The 25,837-nt window shown below is 43.1% G+C and overlaps 2 protein-coding genes across 7 annotated transcripts in view; both read right to left on the bottom strand.

Annotated features, from left to right (window-relative positions):
* The window catches only part of scfd1 (sec1 family domain containing 1), a 38,238-nt gene extending 22,699 nt beyond the window's left edge, over window positions 1-15,539 (bottom strand). For 2 of the 5 annotated variants that reach the window (XR_003980979.1, XM_030392222.1), the window contains exons 1-16: window positions 15,400-15,539; window positions 13,591-13,661; window positions 13,407-13,495; window positions 13,191-13,281; window positions 12,800-12,922; window positions 12,331-12,418; window positions 12,136-12,225; window positions 11,639-11,694; window positions 11,414-11,499; window positions 11,042-11,141; window positions 9,058-9,197; window positions 8,560-8,650; window positions 7,388-7,461; window positions 6,151-6,232; window positions 1,644-1,740; window positions 1,455-1,525 (exon numbers count right to left, since the gene is read on the bottom strand). Coding sequence is in view for 4 of the 5 variants with exons in the window: in XM_030392222.1 (XP_030248082.1) it covers window positions 1,455-1,525; window positions 1,644-1,740; window positions 6,151-6,232; window positions 7,388-7,461; window positions 8,560-8,650; window positions 9,058-9,197; window positions 11,042-11,141; window positions 11,414-11,499; window positions 11,639-11,694; window positions 12,136-12,225; window positions 12,331-12,418; window positions 12,800-12,922; window positions 13,191-13,281; window positions 13,407-13,495; window positions 13,591-13,661; window positions 15,400-15,430 (1,380 nt within the window). In the remaining variant the exon portion in view is untranslated. Of the gene's footprint in view, window positions 1-1,454; window positions 1,526-1,643; window positions 1,741-6,150; window positions 6,233-7,387; window positions 7,462-8,559; window positions 8,651-9,057; window positions 9,198-11,041; window positions 11,142-11,413; window positions 11,500-11,638; window positions 11,695-12,135; window positions 12,226-12,330; window positions 12,419-12,799; window positions 12,923-13,190; window positions 13,282-13,406; window positions 13,496-13,590; window positions 13,662-15,399 lie in introns of those variants that run through there. The other 3 variants (XM_030392220.1, XM_030392221.1, XM_030392219.1) reach the window with 2 other exon arrangements.
* Window positions 15,540-17,847: 2,308 nt separating this feature from the next.
* Window positions 17,848-25,017, bottom strand: g2e3 (G2/M-phase specific E3 ubiquitin protein ligase). 2 transcript variants are annotated; one of them, XM_030443017.1, is made up of 17 exons: window positions 24,864-25,017; window positions 23,742-23,816; window positions 23,192-23,289; window positions 22,993-23,094; window positions 22,732-22,856; window positions 21,801-21,969; window positions 21,444-21,550; window positions 21,204-21,320; window positions 20,910-21,034; window positions 20,645-20,789; window positions 20,271-20,441; window positions 20,035-20,189; window positions 19,764-19,948; window positions 19,506-19,678; window positions 18,953-18,992; window positions 18,671-18,842; window positions 17,848-18,414 (listed from the first exon to the last, which is right to left on the bottom strand). In XM_030443017.1, the coding sequence occupies exons 2-17, from the start codon at window positions 23,797-23,799 to the stop codon at window positions 18,098-18,100; spliced, it is 2,259 nt and encodes a 752-aa protein (XP_030298877.1). In that variant the 5' UTR covers window positions 23,800-23,816; window positions 24,864-25,017; the 3' UTR covers window positions 17,848-18,097. The 2 variants fall into 2 exon arrangements, with proteins under 2 accessions (XP_030298877.1, XP_030298878.1); XM_030443018.1 differs by having other exon boundaries at window positions 24,869-25,013.
* Between the last annotated feature and the right edge of the window lie 820 nt (window positions 25,018-25,837).

Genomic DNA, 25,837 nt, shown 5'->3' on the forward strand with positions numbered 1-25,837 from the left:
GTGAAGATAAAGTGGAACTAATGTAACCATTCGGTCGTACGCCTCCGCGCACCAGTGAAGTTGCTGTGGTGTTTAATAACGAACACTTTTACCTCTCACATCTGAGCAGTTCATCTTCCAGTCATCGCAGGCATTTGTGCCAAATCTGAAGAAATTCCCTCGATGTATTTCTGAGATATCGCACAGACCGACCACCTGGAAACAGAACGCCTGCAGCGAGGCCGTCGCAGCCGGAGACACAAATAAACTAAACATGGTGTAAAAATGTGGCCAGTGAGAACGTGAGGTGTTCTCGTCTCTTTACATTCAGTCAGATCAGCTGATTCAGCACCTTCTGTTTGTACTGACGACTCTGATTCTTCCTGATCAACAACATCTTAAAAACAGGCTCACACAGATGTTTTTGTTTCAAACATCTGTGTTTCTGTCGTCGACCTTTATTTTGCTTTTAAGATAAAAGTAACAAAAGTAACTCTATAAACACAAAGATGATGGTGAGATTAGAACACAGCTCCTGACACGCAGACGGTCTGAAGAATGAGCAGCATTGTTCTGCTGCGGTTCTGATGTCCCCGAGTCTGTTTTGTTCCTGAACCACAGGACGAGCACAGAGTTCCCTCCACACTCTTCACTGTGAGGTCTGAACTGAAACAGAACCCTCACATCACTGAATCCTCTCTGATCTCTCACAACCTCTAATACATCCCAGAAACTCTCACTGTCACTCTGATGAGACGTTCCCTTCAGTACAGACACGTGTACAGACTCCTCACATCGCTCTGCTGACGTCACAGCCCGCCGTGACTGAAGCTAACTGCTGTTTGTGTTCCTGCTGCGCGTCGGCTTCAGAGGTCAACTCCTCCTGAACGCTCTTCAGACGTGCGAGCCAAGCGGTGAGGGTTTTGGTGAGGCGGTGGTTTGGTGACTCACACTGTTCTTCTGTGTCTTTTCACTGAATCAAACGCGATGACAGATCCAGTAACACACATCTGAAGGCGCCTGCTGTCATCCGGCAGAGCAGCGGTTTGGAAACGCTCACAGTTTGGAGATGCAAAGTGAAAACAGCTCATCTGACTCTGAAAAATATTTGAATATTTCCTCAAAGAGCCAAACTTTACTCATGGATATTATTAGCTACACTTAGCTTGTTGTCAAAGGATTCATTGTTAGGTCTGTGAGGGACTGACAGATAAACACTGTGACGTTAATGGAGGATGAGACACGCGGGGACGACTTCACCACTACAAAGACTTCATGGAAACGTTGTGGTGAAGATGAAAATCTATTTTCTTATAAATCCTTCTGCTGCCCGTCTGAACCCAAACCTTCAAAATAAAACTTTAAACAGTCAGGTGTGGAGGTGAAGACCCGGTCTACATCAGCTGAACTTTGATTCTGTTTCATCCACAGATTCTGTCCTGCTGGTCTGAATGTTCATGTTCGATGTGTTTTACCTCTGATGGCGCCTGCTGAGCGGTGATGTAGTAGATGATGAAAAGTCTCATTTTGTCTTCTGGAGTCCCGGCTGAGAAACAAACACGTCCACAGTTTAGTTCATCTGGTGAATCTACCCGTGTGTGTGTGTGTGTGTGTGTGTGTGTGTGTGTGTGTGTGTGTGTGTGTGCGTGTGTGTGTGTTCGTACCATCGGGGTCACTGATGATGTCCAGCAGTGATTTGTCTAAAGTCGACTTGCTCATCAGCTTCTCTTCGTACTCAAAGTAAACGTCCAGTTTACGACTCTGAGGACACAAACAGCTGCAGTGAGTACTCCAACACTGTTACTGTAACTGTTACTGTGTACTGTAACTGTGTACTGTAACTGTGTACTGTTACTGTTACTGTTACTGTGTACTGTTACTGTGTACTGTTACTGTAACTGTTACTGTTACTGTGTACTGTAACTGTTACTGTAACTGTTACTGTTACTGTGTACTATTACTGTGTACTGTAACTGTGTACTGTAACTGTAACTGTGTACTGTAACTGTTACTGTAACTGTGTACTGTAACTGTTACTGTAACTGTTACTGTTACTGTTACTGTAACTGTGTACTGTAACTGTTACTGTAACTGTGTACTGTTACTGTAACTGTTACTGTAACTGTGTACTGTAACTGTTACTGTTACTGTGTACTGTTACTGTTACTGTAACTGTTACTGTAACTGTTACTGTAACTGTTACTGTTACTGTAACTGTAACTGTTACTGTAACTGTGTACTGTTACTGTAACTGTTACTGTAACTGTTACTGTTACTGTGTACTGTTACTGTTACTGTGTACTGTTACTGTTACTGTGTACTATTACTGTGTACTGTTACTGTTACTGTGTACTGTAACTGTGTACTGTAACTGTGTACTGTTACTGTTACTGTGTACTGTTACTGTGTACTGTTACTGTAACTGTTACTGTTACTGTGTACTGTAACTGTTACTGTAACTGTTACTGTTACTGTGTACTATTACTGTGTACTGTAACTGTGTACTGTAACTGTTACTGTTACTGTAACTGTGTACTGTAACTGTTACTGTAACTGTGTACTGTAACTGTTACTGTAACTGTTACTGTTACTGTTACTGTAACTGTGTACTGTTACTGTAACTGTTACTGTTACTGTAACTGTTACTGTTACTGTTACTGTAACTGTTACTGTAACTGTTACTGTTACTGTTACTGTAACTGTTACTGTAACTGTTACTGTAACTGTGTACTGTTACTGTAACTGTTACTGTAACTGTTACTGTTACTGTGTACTGTTACTGTTACTGTGTACTGTTACTGTTACTGTGTACTATTACTGTGTACTGTTACTGTTACTGTGTACTGTAACTGTGTACTGTAACTGTTACTGTAACTGTTACTGTTACTGTTACTGTAACTGTGTACTGTAACTGTTACTGTAACTGTGTACTGTTACTGTAACTGTTACTGTTACTGTAACTGTAACTGTTACTGTAACTGTTACTGTAACTGTTACTGTTACTGTAACTGTAACTGTTACTGTAACTGTAACTGTTACTGTAACTGTGTACTGTTACTGTAACTGTTACTGTAACTGTTACTGTTACTGTGTACTGTTACTGTTACTGTGTACTGTTACTGTTACTGTGTACTATTACTGTGTACTGTTACTGTGTACTGTGTACTGTTACTGTTACTGTGTACTGTTACTGTTACTGTGTACTGTGTACTGTTACTGTGTACTGTTACTGTTACTGTAACTGTACTGTACTGTTACTGTTACTGTAACTGTTACTGTAACTGTAACTGTAACTGTAACTGTACTGTTACTGTGTACTGTTACTGTGTACTGTTACTGTGTACTATTACTGTGTACTGTTACTGTTACTGTGTACTGTTACTGTAACTGTTACTGTGTACTGTGTACTGTGTACTGTTACTGTGTACTGTTACTGTTACTGTAACTGTTACTGTGTACTGTGTACTGTTACTGTGTACTGTGTACTGTTACTGTGTACTGTTACTGTTACTGTAACTGTTACTGTGTACTGTTACTGTGTACTGTAACTGTTACTGTGTACTGTGTACTGTTACTGTGTACTGTTACTGTTACTGTAACTGTTACTGTGTACTGTTACTGTTACTGTAACTGTTACTGTGTACTGTTACTGTTACTGTGTACTGTTACTGTGTACTGTTACTGTGTACTGTTACTGTTACTGTGTACTGTTACTGTTACTGTGTACTGTTACTGTAACTGTTACTGTGTACTGTGTACTGTTACTGTGTACTGTGTACTATTACTGTAACTGTTACTGTTACTGTGTACTGTTACTGTTACTGTGTACTATTACTGTGTACTGTTACTGTTACTGTGTACTGTTACTGTAACTGTTACTGTGTACTGTTACTGTGTACTGTTACTGTGTACTGTTACTGTGTACTGTTACTGTTACTGTAACTGTTACTGTGTACTGTGTACTGTTACTGTGTACTGTGTACTGTTACTGTGTACTGTTACTGTTACTGTAACTGTTACTGTGTACTGTTACTGTGTACTGTAACTGTTACTGTGTACTGTGTACTGTTACTGTTACTGTGTACTGTTACTGTTACTGTAACTGTTACTGTGTACTGTTACTATTACTGTGTACTGTTACTGTTACTGTGTACTGTTACTGTGTACTGTTACTGTTACTGTGTACTGTTACTGTTACTGTGTACTGTTACTGTAACTGTTACTGTGTACTGTGTACTGTTACTGTGTACTGTTACTGTTACTGTGTACTGTAACTGTTACTGTGTACTGTTACTGTGTACTGTTACTGTGTACTGTAACTGTTACTGTTACTGTTACTGTGTACTGTTACTGTTACTGTGTACTGTTACTGTAACTGTTACTGTTACTGTGTACTGTGTACTGTTACTGTTACTGTGTACTGTTACTGTTACTGTGTACTGTGTACTGTTACTGTGTACTGTTACTGTTACTGTAACTGTTACTGTAACTGTGTACTGTTACTGTAACTGTTACTGTAACTGTTACTGTTACTGTGTACTGTTACTGTTACTGTGTACTATTACTGTGTACTGTTACTGTTACTGTGTACTGTTACTGTAACTGTTACTGTGTACTGTGTACTGTGTACTGTTACTGTGTACTGTTACTGTTACTGTAACTGTTACTGTGTACTGTGTACTGTTACTGTGTACTGTGTACTGTTACTGTGTACTGTTACTGTTACTGTAACTGTTACTGTGTACTGTTACTGTGTACTGTAACTGTTACTGTGTACTGTGTACTGTTACTGTGTACTGTTACTGTTACTGTAACTGTTACTGTGTACTGTTACTGTTACTGTAACTGTTACTGTGTACTGTTACTGTTACTGTGTACTGTTACTGTGTACTGTTACTGTGTACTGTTACTGTTACTGTGTACTGTTACTGTTACTGTTACTGTGTACTGTTACTGTTACTGTGTACTGTTACTGTAACTGTTACTGTGTACTGTGTACTGTTACTGTGTACTGTTACTGTTACTGTGTACTGTTACTGTGTACTGTTACTGTGTACTGTTACTGTTACTGTGTACTGTAACTGTTACTGTTACTGTTACTGTGTACTGTTACTGTTACTGTGTACTATTACTGTGTACTGTTACTGTTACTGTGTACTGTTACTGTAACTGTTACTGTGTACTGTTACTGTGTACTGTTACTGTGTACTGTTACTGTGTACTGTTACTGTTACTGTAACTGTTACTGTGTACTGTGTACTGTTACTGTGTACTGTGTACTGTTACTGTGTACTGTTACTGTTACTGTAACTGTTACTGTGTACTGTTACTGTGTACTGTAACTGTTACTGTGTACTGTGTACTGTTACTGTGTACTGTTACTGTTACTGTAACTGTTACTGTGTACTGTTACTATTACTGTGTACTGTTACTGTTACTGTGTACTGTTACTGTGTACTGTTACTGTTACTGTGTACTGTTACTGTTACTGTGTACTGTTACTGTAACTGTTACTGTTACTGTGTACTGTTACTGTGTACTGTTACTGTTACTGTGTACTGTAACTGTTACTGTGTACTGTTACTGTGTACTGTTACTGTGTACTGTAACTGTTACTGTTACTGTTACTGTGTACTGTTACTGTTACTGTGTACTGTTACTGTGTACTGTTACTGTTACTGTGTACTTATACTACAGTCTCAGACACAACACAATAACCTGCTCAAAAACAACAAAGTAAACAGTCTGGTCAACCTGTAGACTTTTCTCAACGAGGTTACAAAGAAGAAGAATTATAAAACATCAGGATAAGTTATAAAATGATAAAAACCTAAAACTCATTGCGAGCTCATGAATGTCTTCCTGTAAAAGAAGGTTTTAAGAGAAGATGTGAAGTCTGAGATGTTACAAAATGGCCGCCGTACAGAGAAAAAACCTTTTCTTATTAAAGTAACAAAAGTCCAAAACCTTCAAACTCTTCATTTACTGCCATAAAAGAAGCAAAGCAGCAGATCCTCATATTTAACAAGCAGGAACCAGAAAACGACTCTTCTGCTGAAACTATTAACTGACTATCAGAATAGTTGGCGATCACTTTTTTATTGGACGATTCATCGATTAAATGTTGCCGTTGTACATGTGATGACTGATGGGGCGGTGACGGCGGCGTACCTTGATGTGGTCGAGGACGGCCGTGGCGACGTTGGTGTGCAGGTCGATGAGTCGTTTCTTCTCCAGCAGCTCCGGCAGAGAGCTGCGGATCAGAACCAGAACACAGGTGACCTTTCCAGTCTGCTCCTGATTAACCAACATTAATTCTACACTTCTCCAGTATCTCAGTTTGATCCGCTGGAGGAGATGATTATCTGTCACACTCCTCGAGTCTCCGGCTGCCGGTCCACCCAACAACAACATCCCTGTTCTACAGTTCTACAGTTTAAACCGAGTTCTGGACTCGGAGCAGCCGGCTGTTTGGGTTTAGAGGGACGAGAGTCTCTAACACGGTTTCATGGTTACATCCTGAGAGACGGATCACAACCAAAGATCCAGCCAGGTGTTCTGTGCCTCTGGGCTCGTCTGTCCTCTGGACGTCATCAAGTTCATTCTTTACTTATTGAGTTATTGAGAAACCTGCAAACAGTCTGAGAACCAACAGGTGACCTCGTTCCAGAGCCGCACAGATTCTAAAGCTGACAATCATCCGTAAAGATGTGAAGGTTTAACTTCTGTGTGAAAAATGTGTTTCATTAGTTTTGAGTTCAGTGTTTTTTGAAACTGTCTCATGAGCTGATTTCACTTCATGTAGATGTTTTCTATGTTTCTAACAAAGAAATCTGCTGAGCCGACGTTCTGTTTGTTTCTCTCTCTGGATCTCTGAGTAGTGAAGATGCTTTGGTAGTTTTAGATAATAAATAATGGACCTATCTTTTTAATTTGGAGGACTCACAGCTCTTTATTGTTGTTTAATGTGTCACCAAACTGCGTCGTTATTGTTTGTGTCTCCTGCTTCAAACTTGTTTCTGATTGAGTTTGTGTGAAGACTCGAGGACGACATGAGCAGAGCTGTGAAGTGAGTTTGGGGACGTGTTTGCCAAAAACTTCTGCTTTTGTCCTGAGAGTCACACGAGCCTCGTACTGAACTCTCTGAATTCACTTCACTGGAAACAGAAGCAGCTGTAAAACTAATGAGCATCATAAACAACCTGATGTGAGTCCTTTAATTATCACTGTAACATGTGGAAGTGAAGCACGTTTGGTTAAATTACGTTATAGAAGAAGTTAAGCCCCAAACGTGGAGACTTTGTCAGTGTTAGTTTGTGATATTTAACTGTATATAAAGAAACGTTTGCTGTAAGACTTCAGGCAGCAGGAACAGTTGGAGGCTCTGTTGGATCTGTTGGATCAGTACCTGACGGCGGAGGTGAGCTTGGCTGTGTTGTCTGACAACATGCTGATGGCTCCTTCATCCTCTCCCTCTAAACCCTGCAGACAGAAACACACACAGAGCAAGACATGAAAACCTTTTACATTCAAACCATCATCCAACAGCAACACAACAGACTGTGATAAACAAGACATGTTCATTGTTTTCACTGATTCCTGTGAATGTGATGGCAGATGACGATGATGAAAGTTCCTAACATCTCTAATAAAAGAGGCTCAGGAACAGTTGAGCTTCCTGTTGTCAGTGAACAGTCGGTGTGTTAACGGCTGATCCTGTTTGTATCTAAAGCTGTTTTTAGACAGAGCACCAAGCTGCCAATCTGCCGTCCTTTTGGCGGCTCGGTCCGCGGTTTTAGACAGAGGGCGGCTCGGTTGGGGGTCTGTTGTGGTCCGCCGATTTTCCGCCTCACCTGCTATCTAAATCCGAGCTGTCAATGTGCCGGCCTCTGCGTGAGGTGGGCGGAGGTGTGGATGACCTGCACTGTTGTGCGACCCACAGCCGGGGAGTTTTAAAACCAGGAAACAGCTGATCACAGCAGTCAGTCCATCATTTCATCCACGGACATTAAGATGAGCAACTGGACAGCCGCTGAGATCCAGGAGATGCAGCGTCTCCTCGGTCTCTGTAGCTGTTTGGTTGTGTTAGCTTGTTGTTGTAGCAGCAAGCTAGGAACGGTCGCTACTTTCAAATTAAAAGCCCCCCGCTAAGAACCCAGTTCTAAACTCCAATGGGGTGCAATGTAAAGCTCTTATTCTGAAGACAAATTCGTTGTCACTGTTCACAGCCCGACTTGGAGCTTCACGTCACATCACATGTTTACGCCGACCTCAGAGGCGGCTTTTGGAGAAGGAGGAATATTACGCCTCCGTTTAGAAAGACAGGCCGGCACATTGCCGCCCTTACCTTGGAGCAGATGTGCCGCCTTTTCTATCTAAAAAGGGTTTGTACACTGTGGGAGGAGACAGATCAGATCAGATGATCTTTATCTAACTCGTCTCTCAGACACGATGCTGAACATGCAGTTTAGACTTCAGACAGCTGATGAGATTTCAAAGCCACTGGACTCTTAGAGAGTCTGGTGCGGCCCGCAGGACTGTGAAGGCTCCTGCAGAGACTGACTCTACGTTGCGTCTCACCATGATGCTCTTGAGGCGTTTGACTTCGTCCTCCTGAGCTCTGTAGGTGTCCAGCTCCTCCTGGACCGACTCGGCCACCTCAGGGAACGGACTGAAACACACACACACACACACACACACACACACACACACACACACACACACACACTGCTCTGTCAACTTCTGACCAATCACTTCACTTCATTTCATTAATTAAATAATCTGTTCAGTGAAAGAAAATCAATAGAACAACTACTCTGAAAATCTGTGAAGTCGTCTGGTTGTTTCTGACAGTGAATAAAGATTCTTTGGGTTTCAGACGGTCGGTCGGACTGAAGATACTGAAGAACATTTAACAGACTAACTGATAATGAAATCAACATTATTGTCCTACAAACTAAGATTCTCTTCTTTGTTTTTTTTGCAGCTGAACTGAATGAATTAAATTCTTGCTGTTGGCAGAATGCAGATTAATAACCAACCAACCACTGACTGAACCTTTCCTCCACATGGACTGACCTGCCCTTGTGTTTCTGCCAGAACTTGTCGGCGGCCGTCAGGTCGTACATCTTTCTATTCTTCTTCTTTGGTCTGGCGCCGGCAGGAGATGGCTCCGCCCCCGCGCCCTCCTCCATCAGCACCCTGTTGAGTTGGAAGTCCTGGTGGAGAGAAAACACATTTATTAAGATTTATTCCACCTTCTGTCAGGTGATCCTTGGCAGGTTATCGTCGACACGTCTGCCAGCATCTGAGAGGAGCTCGTGACAAACCAGCAGCTGAGGCCATTTTCTGTCTTATTAATTGTTTTTCCGGCGTTAAATGATCTAAATCATCTCTTCCAAGTTCCGTACCCATGATGAAACCCCCAAGAAAAACTAAAGACGTCATCATCCACCTCCAGTTCACAGTTCTGAGTGATTTTGAGACACTGACTGAATGTGAAAGCTGATCCAGGAGCAGCGGAGGAGGCCTGCTGCGTTACAGATATCTGGGAGAACGTCCAGACCCGTCCTACTGCGCATCACTGCTAATTACAGCGCGGTGGCTCCTGACTGAGGCTGACGGGGAGCAGATCCTCGTCCCAAACGCAGAAACCAACAGCAGATCATAATATCGCTGTTGCCGTGGGAACCGGCGCGGGATGAGAGGGGAGGTTTAGCGCCGGGGTCCCGTCTCCCGCTGGGTGGTAGACGGCGGCGCTCAGAGCCTGACATGTTTATAGGAAAGTGAACGTGCTGCCATCTGGACCACGTCGCATCCACAGAGACCAGAACTGAGTCTGGATTCTGGACCTGGACGACCCGACAGAGCGACGTTCAAAAAGTCTAAAAATATGGAGACATAATTTCAGCTGTTTTCAAAACAAATCAACTTGTTGAAGCGTCTCCGGACTTCTTCTGATGTGTTTCGAGTCGCCGACGCTTCACGTGGAAACAGTTACATCACGTAATGAGAGAAGAGAAAAACAATCTGGTAGCTGAGAATTTATTCCTTTAAGTTTATTCCTTTATTCAGTGAATAAAGAAACGTTATACTTACTGCACACGACTGTCTGACTTCACTCTGCTGTGACTCCTCAGCGACAGGCGTCATCACATATTTGGATCAAATAGCTCATTTAAAATAAAACGTGTCAGATCTATCAGCTGTAGCTGTTACTTTGATGTGTCACACACAGATTTAATCAACATTAAGGTCAAATGAATTATCCATTTGAGCTGAACAATAATAATAAAACAATCAGAACCTCTCCAATAAAAAAATCACAAGTCTTTAAGAGAAGTTGTGGATCCTGAGCTCAAACTGATGTTTATATTAACCTGTAGATGAAAATCAGATGTTTTTGCAGCTCAAATATCAGCGTGAGCCTTAAAACCAGCGTGAGAACAGAAGAAACTGAACTTCTCTCTGCTGAAGGAAAATTAGAGCTGATGGATAAAAATGAGATTTGAGGAGTTGTTAAGAGAGACGTCGCTGGATTTGCCAAATTCTGGTCTGCTGGTGCCAGCAGCTGTGTGTGTGTGTGTGTGTGTGTGTGTGTGTGTGTGTGTGTGTGTGTGTGTGCGTGTGTGTGTGCGCTGATGACATGTTACATAACACATCCGTGTAATTCTACATTCCAGTGCTGTCAGTATTAACCTCAGCACCTCGCCAGCTGACACTGCTCGGCATGAACACATGAGAGTGTGTGTGTGTGTGTGTGTGTGTGTGTGTGTGTGTGTGTGTGTGTTCAGTGATGACGAAGGATCTGCTCTCGGGTTTCACTACAGAACCAAATTTGGGGAAAATAGTCCCAAACAATGCTGGACTTCCTGTTTACTGTAAAAGCTTCAGTGAGCATCAGTTTGCAGAAACAGCTGAGCGTTAAGAGATCCAATGAGCCACAAACAGGAAGTCAAAGTAAAAACACTGTGTTTCTCTCAGAAGCAGAAAATGTGCATCAGTCTGTTTCTCATGATTATCAAATATGTGTCAGCTCCATCAGAGAGGCGCGGCTGCTCACCAGCACGTCGTGGATCAGCGCCTGATAGGTCCAGGTGTGGTGGAGGGGCGTGGCCATGTCCACGTTACGGTCTGCCAGGACGAACAGAGGCCTCTGGAAACTGGAGACAAGAGAAACCAGATGATGAGTGTGACCCTCTGACGGTCCCACATCCAGAGGAACATTCAGTGTGACGTCAGAATGTGGAGCAAAAACACTTGTTCTGCATTTTATCACTGAGCGTTTAAAGAGAAGGAAACAGATTCAATGCTTCTCTGGTTCTTCTGACACCACATAAGGCTGTGCAGTGACACAGAAATGCATCCTGGGAAGTGGAGTTTCACATGGACCGACAGTGTTTGAACTGTATCTTTCATGACAGGAGCTTTTTACCTGAACTGTCCGGCGGCCATATTGTCTCCTGTGAAGAGACTGTTTCTGGCGTCCCGCAGGTTCTCACGGAGCTTCTTATCCAACTTCTACACACACACACACACACACACACACACACACACACACACACACAGTTAAAACTGTAACTTTGGTGAAGCCGGTTATTAACTTGTTGAGACTTTAAGATGGAAACTACAAACATGGCTGACATCAGTGTGAACTCACCACAGCGACCATCTCTGCTGCGTTTCCACGGGGACAGCGAATGATCGGCACCGCACCTGATCAACAACAACACACAAGCTTTAATTTTAAATTCTATTCAAACCTTGAAAGACAGACAGATAATCAGATAATCAGCTCAGTGATCAGATCGATCATCCTGATGAAAGAAGAAGTTCTGAGTTGTTCTGACAGAAAGTGAACGTTTCCATCTAGTGGACGAGAACGAGCGAGCAGGACGGATGATACAAACATTCAGCCGGTTATTATATTGACACTTTACATTATTCTTGATGTTACACTGAAGTCCTGAATCGTTCTGTTTTAATGCAACCTTTGTTTCATCAGATCACCTACGATGTGACTGTAAAACATGGCTGGATCACAGCAGAGAGTGCAGACAGAGATCAGACGACTGAAGAGTTTTCTTTAGCAAACATTTTAAATTATTTTAGATTTTGACAATAATCAGAATCTGTCAGAAGAAGCTGAGAACTCACCGAGAGTGACGAAGAAACAGAAGAGACTGTCCACGATGGTGTCCATGATGGCCTCCATGTCTGTGTCCTGGATGTCTGCTCTGTTGATGGCTGCAGGTGAGACACACACACACACACACACACACACACAGGTGAGACACACCTGTTGCAGCAGATGAAAGCAGCGGACAGGAGACAGAGGAGTTGAAGTGTTACCGTGATACGAGATGAGCTCCTTGTTCTGATGGCAGAGGACGAACATGTCGTCTTCCAGAGTGATGAAGTTCAGGTACTGATCATACACCTGACACACACACACACACACACACACACAGGACAGTTATTTATCACAGTGCTCTGTAACAAGGGGTGGACACAATAATGTGAACAGCGGACTCTGCTGTCGTTTTAGTTTGTTTGTTAGTTTGATCCAACAGTCCGTCTGATATTTATCCTGTTTGGATCGATCAATGTAATATTTAGATCTGAAATAGAATAATTTATAACTTTACGCAGATTTAATTATATAAAACATAAAGATATAAAGTGTTCAGTCGACTCAGGAAGAGTCCACAACACAATGCTACACTTATAGTAAAGCAGCCATATGTAGCTCTGGTACTCTTCCATGACATCACTTGATGATGTCATCACACTGTCAGCAGATCAGGGTAACCATGGTTACCTTGGTGACTTGGGTGACAGCGTTAGCAGCCAGAGCGGCGCTGGCGATGTCCTCCAGTTTACTGCGACTGATGGCGGAGATGAAGTTCAGAAAGTACGACTCGTACAGCTGGTTCCTCAGGTCCTACACACACACACACACACACACGCCCGCACACACACACGCCCGCACACACACACGCCCACACACACACACACACACACACACACACACACACACACGCCCACACACACACACACACATAAACTATAGTCACAGAACCGACTTGATTATAAGTTAACAAAACAGAAGCATGAAGAAAAGCTACATATGTGAATGTTAATGTGATAAAACACCACAAAGATGATTTTAATGTGTGTGTGTGTGTGTGTGTGTGTGTGTGTGTGTGTACCTGGCATATCCGGTCGATGTTTTCCTCTGTGGGCATCACAAAGTAGATGGCTGGAACATCTGGGATTGGATCTCTGTCTGAGTGAAGCAGACTGACACACAGACGGGTTCAGTCTTGGTTCAGTGGAGGAAGTACTCGGATACTTTACTCAAATAAAAGTAGTGATATCACAGTGTAGAAATCAGGTAATGAGGTGTGAACAGGTGAGTGTCTTACAGGTGCAGCGTGATGCCCATGTCTCTCAGCTCTTTGACGGACAGCAGCGGGGAGATGATGTCCTGACCGAACCGGTCGTATATCAGCACCTGCACACACGGAAACAATTATTTATTTATTTATGCATACGAGATTAATTATTTCCTGAGGTCTTGATGTGTGTGTGTGTGTGTGTGTGTGTTACCTTCCATACTGGCTCAGCCGCTGTGTTCTTCAGAGGAGGAGCATTAAAGTTCAGCATCCGCTTCAGAGCGACTGAGGGAACAAACAGACAGACAGACAGGTGTCAGACAGACAGGTGTCAGACAGACAGGTGTCAGACAGACAGGTGTCAGTCAGACACGTGTCAGACAGGAGACATGTCTACAGGCTGCTGCTGATGTCAGAGCTCATATTCATCGTCTCATAAACCAGCGAACAATCAGGAAGTCACATTTTTATTATCAGCTAAGTTTCTCAGCATCGAGGGGAGTTCCTGACGTCCAGAGACTTTACTGTCTCTGTTCTGGGCTGAGCTTCGAGGTCCATCCGGACTGACTGCAGTGGATCCAGATCACCTGAGTGCAGCTGAGGACACTAACTTCTGATTAATGAGTAGGAGCAGCTTGGAGCGACGCCCTCACAGCCAATCAGGGAGCGACGACGCCCCTTTTGTGAAGGCTTGAGTCCCGGCTACACTGCAGACCTCATCCTGATGGATCACCAGCCAGAAACTCGGCCCATGTTGGGATTCTTTCCTGCCACGTTTTGTTGTATTTGAGGGAAGTTGTGTAGATTGTTCAGCCCAGTTGAGAGAACGAGGCGACCTGCGTCAGGAACGTCCTCACTTGTGTTGCTCGCCTTCCAAATATCAGAACGCCTGCAGTTATTTAATTGGGGACATTTCAGCCTGATATCCCTGACGAGGCTTTTATGTATTATATCCTGTAGCTGACAGCCGGCTCTCTGTACATTACAGATTATTTGTTTATATCTTTATGCTGATTTGTAACTTTTTACTGCCAGACTCACACCTGTGTCCCAAAACCAGGTTCTGGACCTGAAAACAAACCCAAACCTGCTGTTTGTGCACACAGAACAGTCATGTGGGGCTCTGCTGATCTAACAGTGTTTGAGTCAATCATTTGGTCCCAATGAACATATACTGAGCCGCCTGTCAGTGTATGAAATAACTGTGTTGGTGGTTCTGGTCCTGGTTCTGGTACTGCAGACTGAGTCCTTAATCCAGTTGTTCAGTTGCTCTTCAGCAGCAGATTCTCAGGATTTCAGCAGGATATTGATGAAGCTTCTCTATGATATGATGATAAGTATTTAAGATCTCTTCACATAAAATGCTCTACATTGCTCTGATACATTTATTATTATTATTATTATTGTTGTTGTTGTTAAAACAGCAGACTTGACTTTAAACCTTTAAAAGTTTCCTTGTGTAAAATATAAACTGAGGTTCTTTCCTCGGGAACAGTGTGAAACTAAAAGTGAAGCAGCAAGCCGACAAAACCGGGATATTTTGTGAAAACCACACATATTTGAGATTAAAGGAGGGATGATTCAGTTCCAGTTAGATGTGCTGAAACTTCAGGAAGTCTCTGACATCTTCAAAAATATAAAGAATTACAGAAAATGACAGATTTTTCACCGATAGCAACAAGCTAGCTTAACCTAGCTAACACTGGCGTTAGAGAGCTAACAGCACCGTTAACTAACACGCTGAGCAGCTAGTTCAGTCTCCAGTTAACTAGCTGGTTAACAGCTGGTTAATTAACGAGTCTGTGTGGTTAAATATGAAAAGTTTCAGTAGTGAAACTGAAACATCGTTAATCTTCAGCTCCAGCAGCGGCTACACGGAGGTAAAGAGCGGTTAGTTAGCTGTTTATCAGGATGACAGTCCTGAATAAATCTCCTCCGACAGACTCAGAGCCGTTTAAACTCCCTGCAGCAGGTTCCCGCCGCTGAAAAGAAGCTTTAATGAGGAAAAATCAGTTAAACGAACCTGTCTGCTTCTCCCGGACGGACGCCGCCATGTTTGATGTTGTTAGTGGTGACGGAGCGGCTGATGACGTGGCAGCAGCCCGGCGCTAGGTGACCGCCAGAGAGGAGGGGAAGAAGACGAGGTCTCACTCTGCCGATGTTTCCAGAAACCAACAATCACTATCAGTCAAACAGGAGGGAAAGAAGTAGAAGGTCTCACTCTGTCATTTATTCAGAAACCAACAAGCATACACATTACTGTCAGTCAAAGAGAAGGGAAGACTGAGGAGGTCTCACTCTGCCAGTGTTTCCAGAAACCAACAGACATGCATATCACTGTTAGAGAAGAGGGATGGTTGATGAGGTCTCACTCTGCCGATGTTTCCAGAAACCAACAATCACTATCAGTCAAACAGGAGGGAAAGAAGTAGAAGGTCTCACTCTGTCATTTTTTTAGAAACCAACAAGCAAACACATTACTGTCAGTCAAAGAGAAGGGAAGACTGAGGAGGTCTCACTCCGGCAATGTTTCCAGAAACCAACAAGCACCATTAGTCAAAGAGGATGGAAAGAAGACGAGGGCTCACTCTGCCAATTTTTCCAGAAACCAACTGTCATTTAGACAGGAGGGGAAGGTTGAAGAGGTCTCACTCTATCAATGTTTCCAGAAACCAACAAGCATACACATTACTGTTAGTCAAAGTGAAGGGAAGATTGAGGAGGTCTCACTCTCCCAGTGTTTCCAGAAACCAATGATCAGTCAGAGAGGATGGGAAAGACGAAGAGGTGTCACTCTGCCAGTGTTTCCAGAAACCAACAGACATCACTGTTAGAGAGGAGGGGAGGATGAAGAGGGTCTCACTCACCATGGTTTTCAAAAACCAGGAAGCATACATATAGTATATCTCACAACTGTATATAAAGAATCTATATGTTAATTGTACCAACAGTTAGAAAGGAGGTCAAATTACAGATGTCTCACTCTGCATACGAGTCAAGATAAATCCACTGTTTGATCCAACAAGTTAAACATGTTCTCTGAGCTCTCCTGTCAGAGAACGCTTTCAGAGAGAACTGTAGCTACAGAAATCACATACAGCATGTATAACGTTCATTCTATCGTCCATCAACAGTTTGACTCATGTACATGTGTGTTTGCATGTTGGTGATTTAAGTTCCCTGATGAATAAATGTTTAAAATGTACTCTGATCAGATAAATATCAGTCAGGAAGTCACTTAAGCACATGAAGCTGCATTTCTGTGTGTTCAGTTATTTAAATGTGAAGAAATCAGAACAACAACATGGTTTGTTTCTGCATTTATGATCCACAACAACAAAAACAAGTCATATCTGAACAAACATGCAGCAAACACAGAACAGATACAACAGATATAAAAGGAAATATATAACGTTTGATAGAAATCCACCGACAGAGAAAGAAATCAGAAGAAGACAGAAGAGCAGATGATGTATTATAATAATAATTATAATAATAATAATTAGAGCTGATCCTGGTTGTTTGGTTTTATTGTGTTGAGCTAAATGTGAAAGAGACTGAAACCAAATCTCTTGATTTTTACTTTACTTCCCGTTAATAACAACATAATCAGGTTGTTTAGATGAGACTTAGTAAGAACCCTTTTTTCACACAGTTCTGAGAATAAAACACAGTAAATCTGAGATATCACAACATCAGAACCAACAGTGTCCGATTGAAACATGTTCCTCAAAATCCGTTCGGTAACATTTCAGCTTTTTCAATAAAAATGTGTAAAGAAAAGAACAAAAGTAACAAACAAGATAGAAAAGCACAGACAGGAAACCTCAGCATCTTATATACAACACAGGAACGTAAATAAAAAAGTAAGTTATAAAATCAGCACCATCGTTTCTAAACTGGAAACATAAAAGATTTTCTTGACATCACAATGAAGATGGAAAAAAGGTTCAAGGTTTAAAAAAGGCAAAAGTGAAGAGGACTTTAAAAAGGTTTAAGTTTGAGTTTAAGGTTTTTGCTTTGGCACCACTCTGAAAATATTTTGTTCTTCAGCTTCATCAGTGAGTAAAACGACACCTGAACACACGACAGGTGTCCACGTTTAAAGATTCCAGTAGGAACCAATGAGCCACAGACAGGAAGTCAGACGGTATTAAGAGACGGACGAATGTGTGGTTGGTTTGAGTCTGAACATGAAGGACCTGAACCCCACAAATCAAACTGAACCTCACTGATGCAGAAATCATAAAAAAAATAAAATAAAATAGAGCAGAGACAGACGGAAACAATTTATTAAAGGAACAGTTCGGACAAAAATGAAAACTCAGTCATCGTCTCCTCCTGCTGATGATATAAAGTCTGTTTCACTGTGAAGCTCCAGAAATGTTCTGTGGACTCTGAAAAGTCACCTGACTTCCATCAGCAGCAGCAGGAGGAGGAGGAGAGGAGGAGGAGGAGGAGGAGAGGAGGAGGAGGAGAGGAGGAGAGGAGGAGGAGGAGGAGGAGGAGGAGGAGGAGGAGGAGGAGGAGGAGAGGAGGAGGAGGAGGAGAGGAGGACTGAGTTTAGATGTCGGGGTGAACTGTTCCTTTAAAGGAGTCCTGCTCAGGAACCGCTGATATAAAGAAATCTCTGATGGAACGTCTGAACGTGTCTCAGAGTGTAAAATAAGAAACCCTCTCAGTAAAGAAACATTAGAGAAACAGCTCCTCCTCCTCCTCCTCTAACTCTCTGTAGGGAGGAGGTGCACACGGTGACTGATGGCCTGCTCCATGGAGCTCTTGAAGGCCTGGTAGGAGGAGGTGACGGGCAGGAGGAGGTGTTTGGAGCCGAGCTCCCTCTGAGGGAAAAGCCCCTCGTCCTGAAACACCTCCCCTCCCGCTCCTCCTCCTCCCTCATCCTGCTCGACTCCTGCTGGGGGGGAGGTGACGGGGTGGAGGAAGGACATGGAGGGAGGAGGGAGGAGGCCGGCGGCTGGGACCTCCTCAGCTCCTGTGGCAAAACGGAGGAGGTCCTGCAGAGAGATGGAGCTCCGACCAACTGAGGAGGAGACGAAGAGACGAGTTTATCATCAGTGTGAAATGATTTGACAGAAAAAAGGATTTCTGTCCCTGTTCAGCTTCCATCCTTCCTGCTCTGAGCTGCTGCTCGTGTTTCTGTGTCTGTTTTCTTCACATTAAACTTGTTATGATAATAATAATAATAATAATAATAATAATAATAATAATAATAGTAATAATAATAATAATAATAATAATAATAATAATAATGATAATAATTAATAAACCTGGCGTACCTTCACACTCCAGCAGGAAGTGTCTCCAGAAGCTGATGACGGCCGTCTCTCGGTTCAGTTTCTCCTCCTGCTGTGAGAAGTTGACGGTGAAGAGCCGGCTGACGGTCTGAGCCGTGAGTGGAACCGCCGCCTCGCAGAAAACAGTGCAGAACGCTGACGGGTAGAGCTGCACCTGGATCAGATTAAAGGACCGATGCTGTGATGAACTGTCCGTCTCATGTTGTGCTGTCTGATAAACCTTCAGTGTTTTCATACAAAGATTAAAAAAAAAACTTTAATCACCTGATCAAAGACTCCCAGCGTCTGCAGACCCTCCCGAAACCTGCAGGAGGAGATGATACAGTCAAGGTGTTTAAACACAGAGTACAGAAAGATTCATCGACACTAGGACTCATCACCAGTACAGTAACAAACTTCAACCAGTTTGATTTTGTGCAAATCAACTAAGTCAGGACAGGAAAGGAGGAACGTGAGCGAGGAAGTCTGACTGCCTGGTCAGTCATGGAAATACGTCTCAGCACAGCAGAGCTCTGATCCATCTCAACTCCATTCAGGGAACAAATGTTTTAAAAGTCGTAGTTTTAGTCATCGTCTTCATGTTAAAGTTAAGGTGAACTGTTGTTGTGAGCAGTGAGAGGCGACGCGTCACAGTCGCCCTGATGGACTGTAGCTGCATCACTCACACAGACTCTCTGCTGAGTTCTTGTTCAACATCTCGTGGTGAACTTCAGTATCACCAGTCCAGTCCGGTCATATCAAGCTAACCCTACTATGCCTTCACACTATCCCTGGTTATTTCAGTCACCACATTAAAGCATCATTAGCGTGTGTGTACCTCTGCAGTGGCAGCTGCATCCTGGTGATCAGAGTGAAGCTGACCAGGTTCTCCACCAGAGCCTCTCTCTCCTCAAGGCTGCTGATTGGTCTGTTGCAGCCGGCCAGCTCCAGGAACTCCCAGCTGGCCGCCGTGACTTCTCTGAGCTCGTCCAAAGACGTCGCCTCTGCGATCTAAAATCAGACAAACAATCAATATCAAACCTCTGATTATAACTGAATCATGATCTCTGGAGCTGTTACTGACGTTCTCACTCACCCTGCTGACTTGGCGACTGAAGTGTGTGTCGGGGGTCATGTGTGTGACGGTGAGCGGCTGGTTGGGAGGGTAGTTGAAGAGACACTGGTAGAGAGTGCGAGAGAAGAAGCCGACAGGAGGACCGCCGTGAACCAGAGAGAGAGCGAGCAGGCAGCCCACGTCAAAGTACAGGTCGTCACGCAGAGCTACAGGAGACGAGAGTCATGAGGACAGGAAGTGAAACTGAGGCTGATGAAACATGAAATAGCAACAATGTAATATTGATTGATACCCTGGGAGTCCAGCGCCAGGTTTTTGGATCCGCCTGGACCCTCAAACAGCACTGAGTCCTCGATCTGCTGCACCAGCAGCTTCAGGAAGTACTGCCTGGCTGTGTCGCTGTCCTGGAGGCTGCTGGGAAATGAAGTCCGTCTGTAATCTTTGAACCTGGTCAGAGACGGCAGAGCGGATCAGAGGAGACAAATGAAAACGACCACATGAAGATGATGAAGTTTGTGGTCCACTCACCTGACAGACAGAGTGTGTGTGGGGTCGTAGTCGGACCTCCTCACCAGCTCCACACCTGCAGCCAGAGCCCGGTCCCCACTCACCTCCACCTGGACACTGAGGGGGAGGAGCTGAGGCACCAGCGCCTGCAGGATCTCTTGAGGTGATCCCGATGCAACAGGTAACGACGGCCTGACAGAAAGAGAGATTTCATCTAACTGTCAGTCAAGTTTAAAGGATCATTCTGGCTATTTCATTCCTCTTGATTCCAGGAGCAGCCTCACGATAAAGCAGGTAACCACACAGGTGTTTTCTGTCCAGTAACTGAACCAGGTAGAGATTCAGATTAAGTTTAAGTACGGCTGATGGAGGACAGGTGTGTGAGATCTGTGTACCTCTTACAGCTGACGGGGGAGTGGAAGGAGGACAGGTGTGGTAGGTGTGTCCTCTTGCAGCTGACGGGGGCGTGGCTGGAGGACAGGTGGCGTTTGGACCGCAGACTCCTCCTCTGAACTCCCTGAGGAGACGCGACCAGGGAGGCTGCAGGAGACGAGCACAAACAGCATAACAACACAATATCAATAAGTTTAAATAAGGACAGTGATCCTAAATGATGTGGGTTATGTTGTGTTTATTATCCAGCAGATCCGTCTGTCAGACCTTTCCCATCTGTAGCCTGCTGACAGTCGCTGCAGGCCCAGTCTCTGGTGTCCACCTTCAGCCCAGAACACTTCCTGTGGGTTCCTCCAGATCCACACAGCCGGCAGCGAATCACCTCAAACCAACTGAAACAAAGAAGAAGAGTCCTCCACAGATTCAGCATCGCAGCAGCTTCAGGCTTGTTAAATTCTTAACATTTCTCTGCACCGGTAAAGTGAACAGTTTCACATGTGACCTCAACTTATAAGTGGAATGTGTATTTAGGTTGTGATGGAAGAGAACGGAATGTGGTACCCGGTCTTGGCGGAGTGTGTGCGCCCGTCGTTGCAGAGGCAGGTGAGAGCGTCACAGCGAGTATAAACCTCCAGCAGCTCTGAATACGCGTTTGCCTCCAACTCCCATGAGGCATCTCTGCAGAGAAGAACATATGGAGGATTAGAAAACATTTTGTCTACCTGACTTCAGTTCCCGTCTACCCACAATCCCCTTGTCTTCTGTGGTCTCTCTTGCTGTTAGCACCCCTGATGATGTTACCTCTCTGGGATGTAGATTCCCATCCTGAGCATCTCCTCCTGGAAGTTCTCCTTGTTGTTACACAGAGTGCACCTGAAGAAGAAGAGGCCGGCGCTGTGGGCCTGACGCTGACACACAAAACACACACAGTGGTCAGCTCTACACAACCTGACACGCTTGAAAACAAACTGGAAAATAAATGTGAACCATCTGTGCACCAAGTGTCAGTTCATCCAAATCATAAAACTCCAAAGAACCCAGAATAACTTTACTATCAGCTCTACTTCTCATTTAAACACGATGCAGTCAGTCTGCAGTCTGATGTTGAACCATCCGTGTGGCTGAATGTCAGCAGGGTGAGGGGAACACAGAGCGTACCTGCACACAGTCTCTGTGGAACCAGCTCGCATGGCAGGACGGACATTTGAGGATGGAGTAGGACAGGACGGGCTCGATGGAGTCCAGACAGATGGAGCAGGACTGAGGCAGACTGAGGTCTGAACTCACACACAGAGACTGAGTGGGACTGTGATCCGGACAGAACGACCTGGACACAAAGACACAGGGTCAGAATACTGAGCAAAATCTGGTTTTGGACAAAAAAAATCTTTATTCTTATTTCAGCATTGCAAATATAAAGGTGGGTAGTTTATATATGATGACAGAGTGAGTTAGTCTGCTCTCTGCCAACAGGTCAGCACATGTGTGAAGAAGAAGACAGTTTTACTTTCAGCGGTGAGTTTTAAGATTTCCTCACAGAAGAAAAATTAATTAAAAGACGGATGAAAGAAATTAGACAGATGGTTTGTAGCAAGAAAGACCTCAGAAACCCAAATTTCAGACTATTTAATGACTTTTAAGATCTAATGTTTATAAAACACGACTTAAGGACCTGCAGTCACTCATAGTTCTGGTCTCCTGATGTCGGTCGATGAGGTCAGACAGGCAAAAGTTCTACAGGCAAGTTTTTAATGTAACATTTTGTATTTTAAGGCAAATAAAAACTTAACTGTAACAATCAGAGATTTGGATCATTGGAGCGAAACAATCCAAAAGTACTTCAAAAATGCTTCACTTTGCAGAATGTGTTTGTTATGTGACACCTTGAAATAATGAAGATGAAAATGGTCACATGTGTCTGAAATGTCCAATTACTGCTTTCAACAAACTACTGAGTTCTTATCATGTTGAATGAGTAAAGAAGTGATATCAGACACAGTCTCAACAACTCAGCAGTACTTTGTCTCAGATCCACTTCAGACCGAAGAGATGATGATTGAAGTGTTAATGTGTCGTCAGCAGAACTCACGGGAAAAGTTCTGTGAACTGAGAGATGAACTTCTGTTTCCTCCCGCAGGGGAAGTGGATCGTCTTCTTGCAGCTTCTGACGTAGCAGCCGACACACGCTCCCTTCTTCTTACAGCAGCAGCACGTCTGAAACACAGCAAACAGAAAAGAAGCAGAAAGATTTACACTCACAATCTGGTCCCAGCGGTCTGTTTCTTACTGGATTTCTGGGTTTTTCACTCACTGTTCTTCTGTTTTGATGATGAAAATACTTTTTTCTCACCAGTCGAGCCGAGCGGCGGATCTCCTGTTTGATGTCGTCCACCAGGAAACCAAAGACGCCCTCGTCCTCTTTTCCTCGCTGGTAAACGCCACAGGACGTCAGCTGAAGCACAAAACACACCGTCACAGAAACACGTGTGAAGAACTCAGATGTTGGTCGTTCAAAGTGTTAACATGTCAAGTGTGTGAAAAGGCCTCACCAAACACAAGTAGTGAACGGAGAATTTGTGCTCTTTGAGCGTGACTTTCTCTCCAAACATGGCCGGATCATCATCACTGAGCCTGCAGAGGGCGCAGCCTGGAGGGACGGACACAGTGTCACTATTATATATATGTAATTATTATTCAACTGTTCACAATATGAGACATCCTCATCTGGATGACATGAAGTGTTTCACTAATAATCATCTCTGTACTACTTTACTTTATTGAGAATAAACCTTCTCAATGCACCAACAGTCATCTGCAGTCTTCTGCCACACTGTTATTATTTTTTATCACATTTGGTCACAAATATTGGAAATATAATTCTGTCAGTGTTTCCATCAATACGGACAAACTTTATAACATTAACAGTTCCCTCTCCATGTTACCGCTTCATCACACACTAGTTGCTCGACAACTAGAATTTCAGATTGAAGATGTTTGTGCGGCTCACTGAGACTCGGTCTGTTCTGTAACAGTCAGCAGCATCAGACGCTCCAGTAAAACATTGATTATATTGATGATCAGAAGCTGTCGATCACTCACGCTGCTCCGAGCTGCTGTCGCTGCCTGAGCCCGGCGACCTCCTCGCCTTCTTCTTCATGATGATGTGAAGCGACCCTGCAGGGGTCAGAGGTCGAAGCTGTTGAGCTTTTCATCCACACAAAATCATTACAACATCCTGCTGGGTCCAACTGCAACTCCATCAGTTTGAAGTTCAGTTTGTTTAAACTTGTAGGAACTTTATTTTTAAATTCTCCTGGAGATAAAAACACTTGCATGTTAACTTATGCTCCCAGAAATCTACACATACATAATTATTTACAGCCTTCAGGTTTGAATCCATTCTGAGACAATTTTTGCTCCATTTTCTGGCATTATTACTCATTTTTAGTGATAAAAAAGTTGAATCTAAATAACAAATATATCACAGTGTGAACATTTATAACTTCAGTAACTGGCAGGAGGTTGAAGTCTGAAAGTGCACAGCCAGGTCATTATTTATACACCAACTAATATTATTTTAATTAGGTTTGCTAATAATTATCATAAGTGTTCTTACTGATGAATAAGTTACAGTGACTTAGTTCTTCAATGAAAGAAAAATCACCTCCAATAAGAGAATGTGAGTTTTACGAGCTGTATTGTGCAGAAACAATGTTGTGAAGATATGTGGAAGAAGAAGATCAATAAAGAAGATTATTCAGTTTACTGTCATATTAAACAGAGAAATCTTAATACACAATAATCAATATTTTCAATCGATCGATTAATGATGATGAAAATGTCTGTGGGACGTTAAAGTAAGATGAACTGGATGGTAGTGAGTGAATAAAAGACAACAATGGAGAAGAAGCCAAGCTAAGCTAATGTTGTGCTAACTTCACAACTGTTAATTATAAACTGAACCAAGTGACATAAAGTTAAATACAATGAAGTGACGTCAACGTTCAGATACAAACGGTGATCATAAATATCTGAATAACAAGCAGCTGTATAATATCTGATAAACAAACACAAAACATAAAATGTTCAGATAATCGTTCAAGTTTATCTTCGGGAGGCTGATGAAACTCAAACGTTCGGCCAGAAAATGTCGGATTTTCCTCCCGCAGACTGACAACAAGAGAAAACGTCCGTCAGGAAATCTTTAAATTAGAAACCTACTTTACATTCAGGGGTGAAACGTGTCAGGCTTCGCTCATTGTCGCGTTATTTTGTGGCGATTTAATCCGACAGTTCGTGTTTATTTAGGATTAACGCCGTCGAGTTTTAAATTTCCCTCTTTCAAAACAAAAGGACGTCATTTCCGCTTCCGCTCCTTCTTCTTCTTCTTCTGCGGCTGCAGGAGTTCTGCTGCGGTCTTTATCTCATTTGCTGCTTCAGCGCCCCCTCGTGGCCGACTGGTTATTACCTCACAGGTTTCTTTCATAATTTAGATTTTCATCTCATAATTTTAATTTTTATCCAATAACTTATTTAACTCATCTAATAACGTTGACTTTTTTAAATAATATTTTTTTGTCCTTTGCAAAACAGGTGAAATATGATAAATATGATTCTGCACTATGAATACTTTTACTTGTGGTTCCTTCAGATTATATTTTATTTGACTTTTAGTTAACTTGTGGTATTTCTACTTTTATTAAAGACGCAGTATATATTTTCTGCCGCTAGGAGATTCTCCATCAACACGAAAGGCATGCAGCATGGGATCATGGGAGTTGTTGTCTTCATTGTTGATGCAGCTCTATCTGATGAGGTAATGTTTTAAAGTTTTACTCAGGTTAAGTTTCCTCTCTGACTCTCTCCTGAAAGTTACAGTGACAGAAACAAAACACACCGTGACTGTTTTAGACATTTTAATGTGGAAAGTTTGCATATAAAATAAAGACTGACCCTGATCCACATGAAGGGAAAACCATCATTTATCAGACCTGAAAACAGTTTCTGCCTCTGCATGATCTCTGGTGAACACTTAATGCCAGACTCAATATTAAAATCTTCCTCTTTTAATATCTCACGCTCAGCAACAAGTTTAAAAAGTGTTAGATAATAATATGAAATGTGAGGTACATTATTTGTTGTCTTCTCTCTATAAAAGCAAGGAATCTCTGTCTGTCTGTGTGTGTGTGTGTGTG

This window comes from Sparus aurata, chromosome 16, assembly GCF_900880675.1.
Source record: "Sparus aurata chromosome 16, fSpaAur1.1, whole genome shotgun sequence".
NCBI lineage: Eukaryota > Metazoa > Chordata > Actinopteri > Spariformes > Sparidae > Sparus > Sparus aurata.

Excerpts from the sequence above, each read along its gene's own strand:
- g2e3 (XM_030443017.1), bottom strand. The coding sequence starts at position 23,799 with ATGAAGAAGAAGGCGAGGAGGTCGCCGGGCTCAGGCAGCGACAGCAGC. Across the intron at positions 21,035-21,203 it reads ACACACTCCGCCAAGACCGG|TTGGTTTGAGGTGATTCGCT; the intron begins GTACCACATTCC and ends TCTTTGTTTCAG. Across the intron at positions 18,843-18,952 it reads CGCTGGGAGTCTTTGATCAG|GTGCAGCTCTACCCGTCAGC; the intron begins GTGATTAAAGTT and ends AATCTGATCCAG.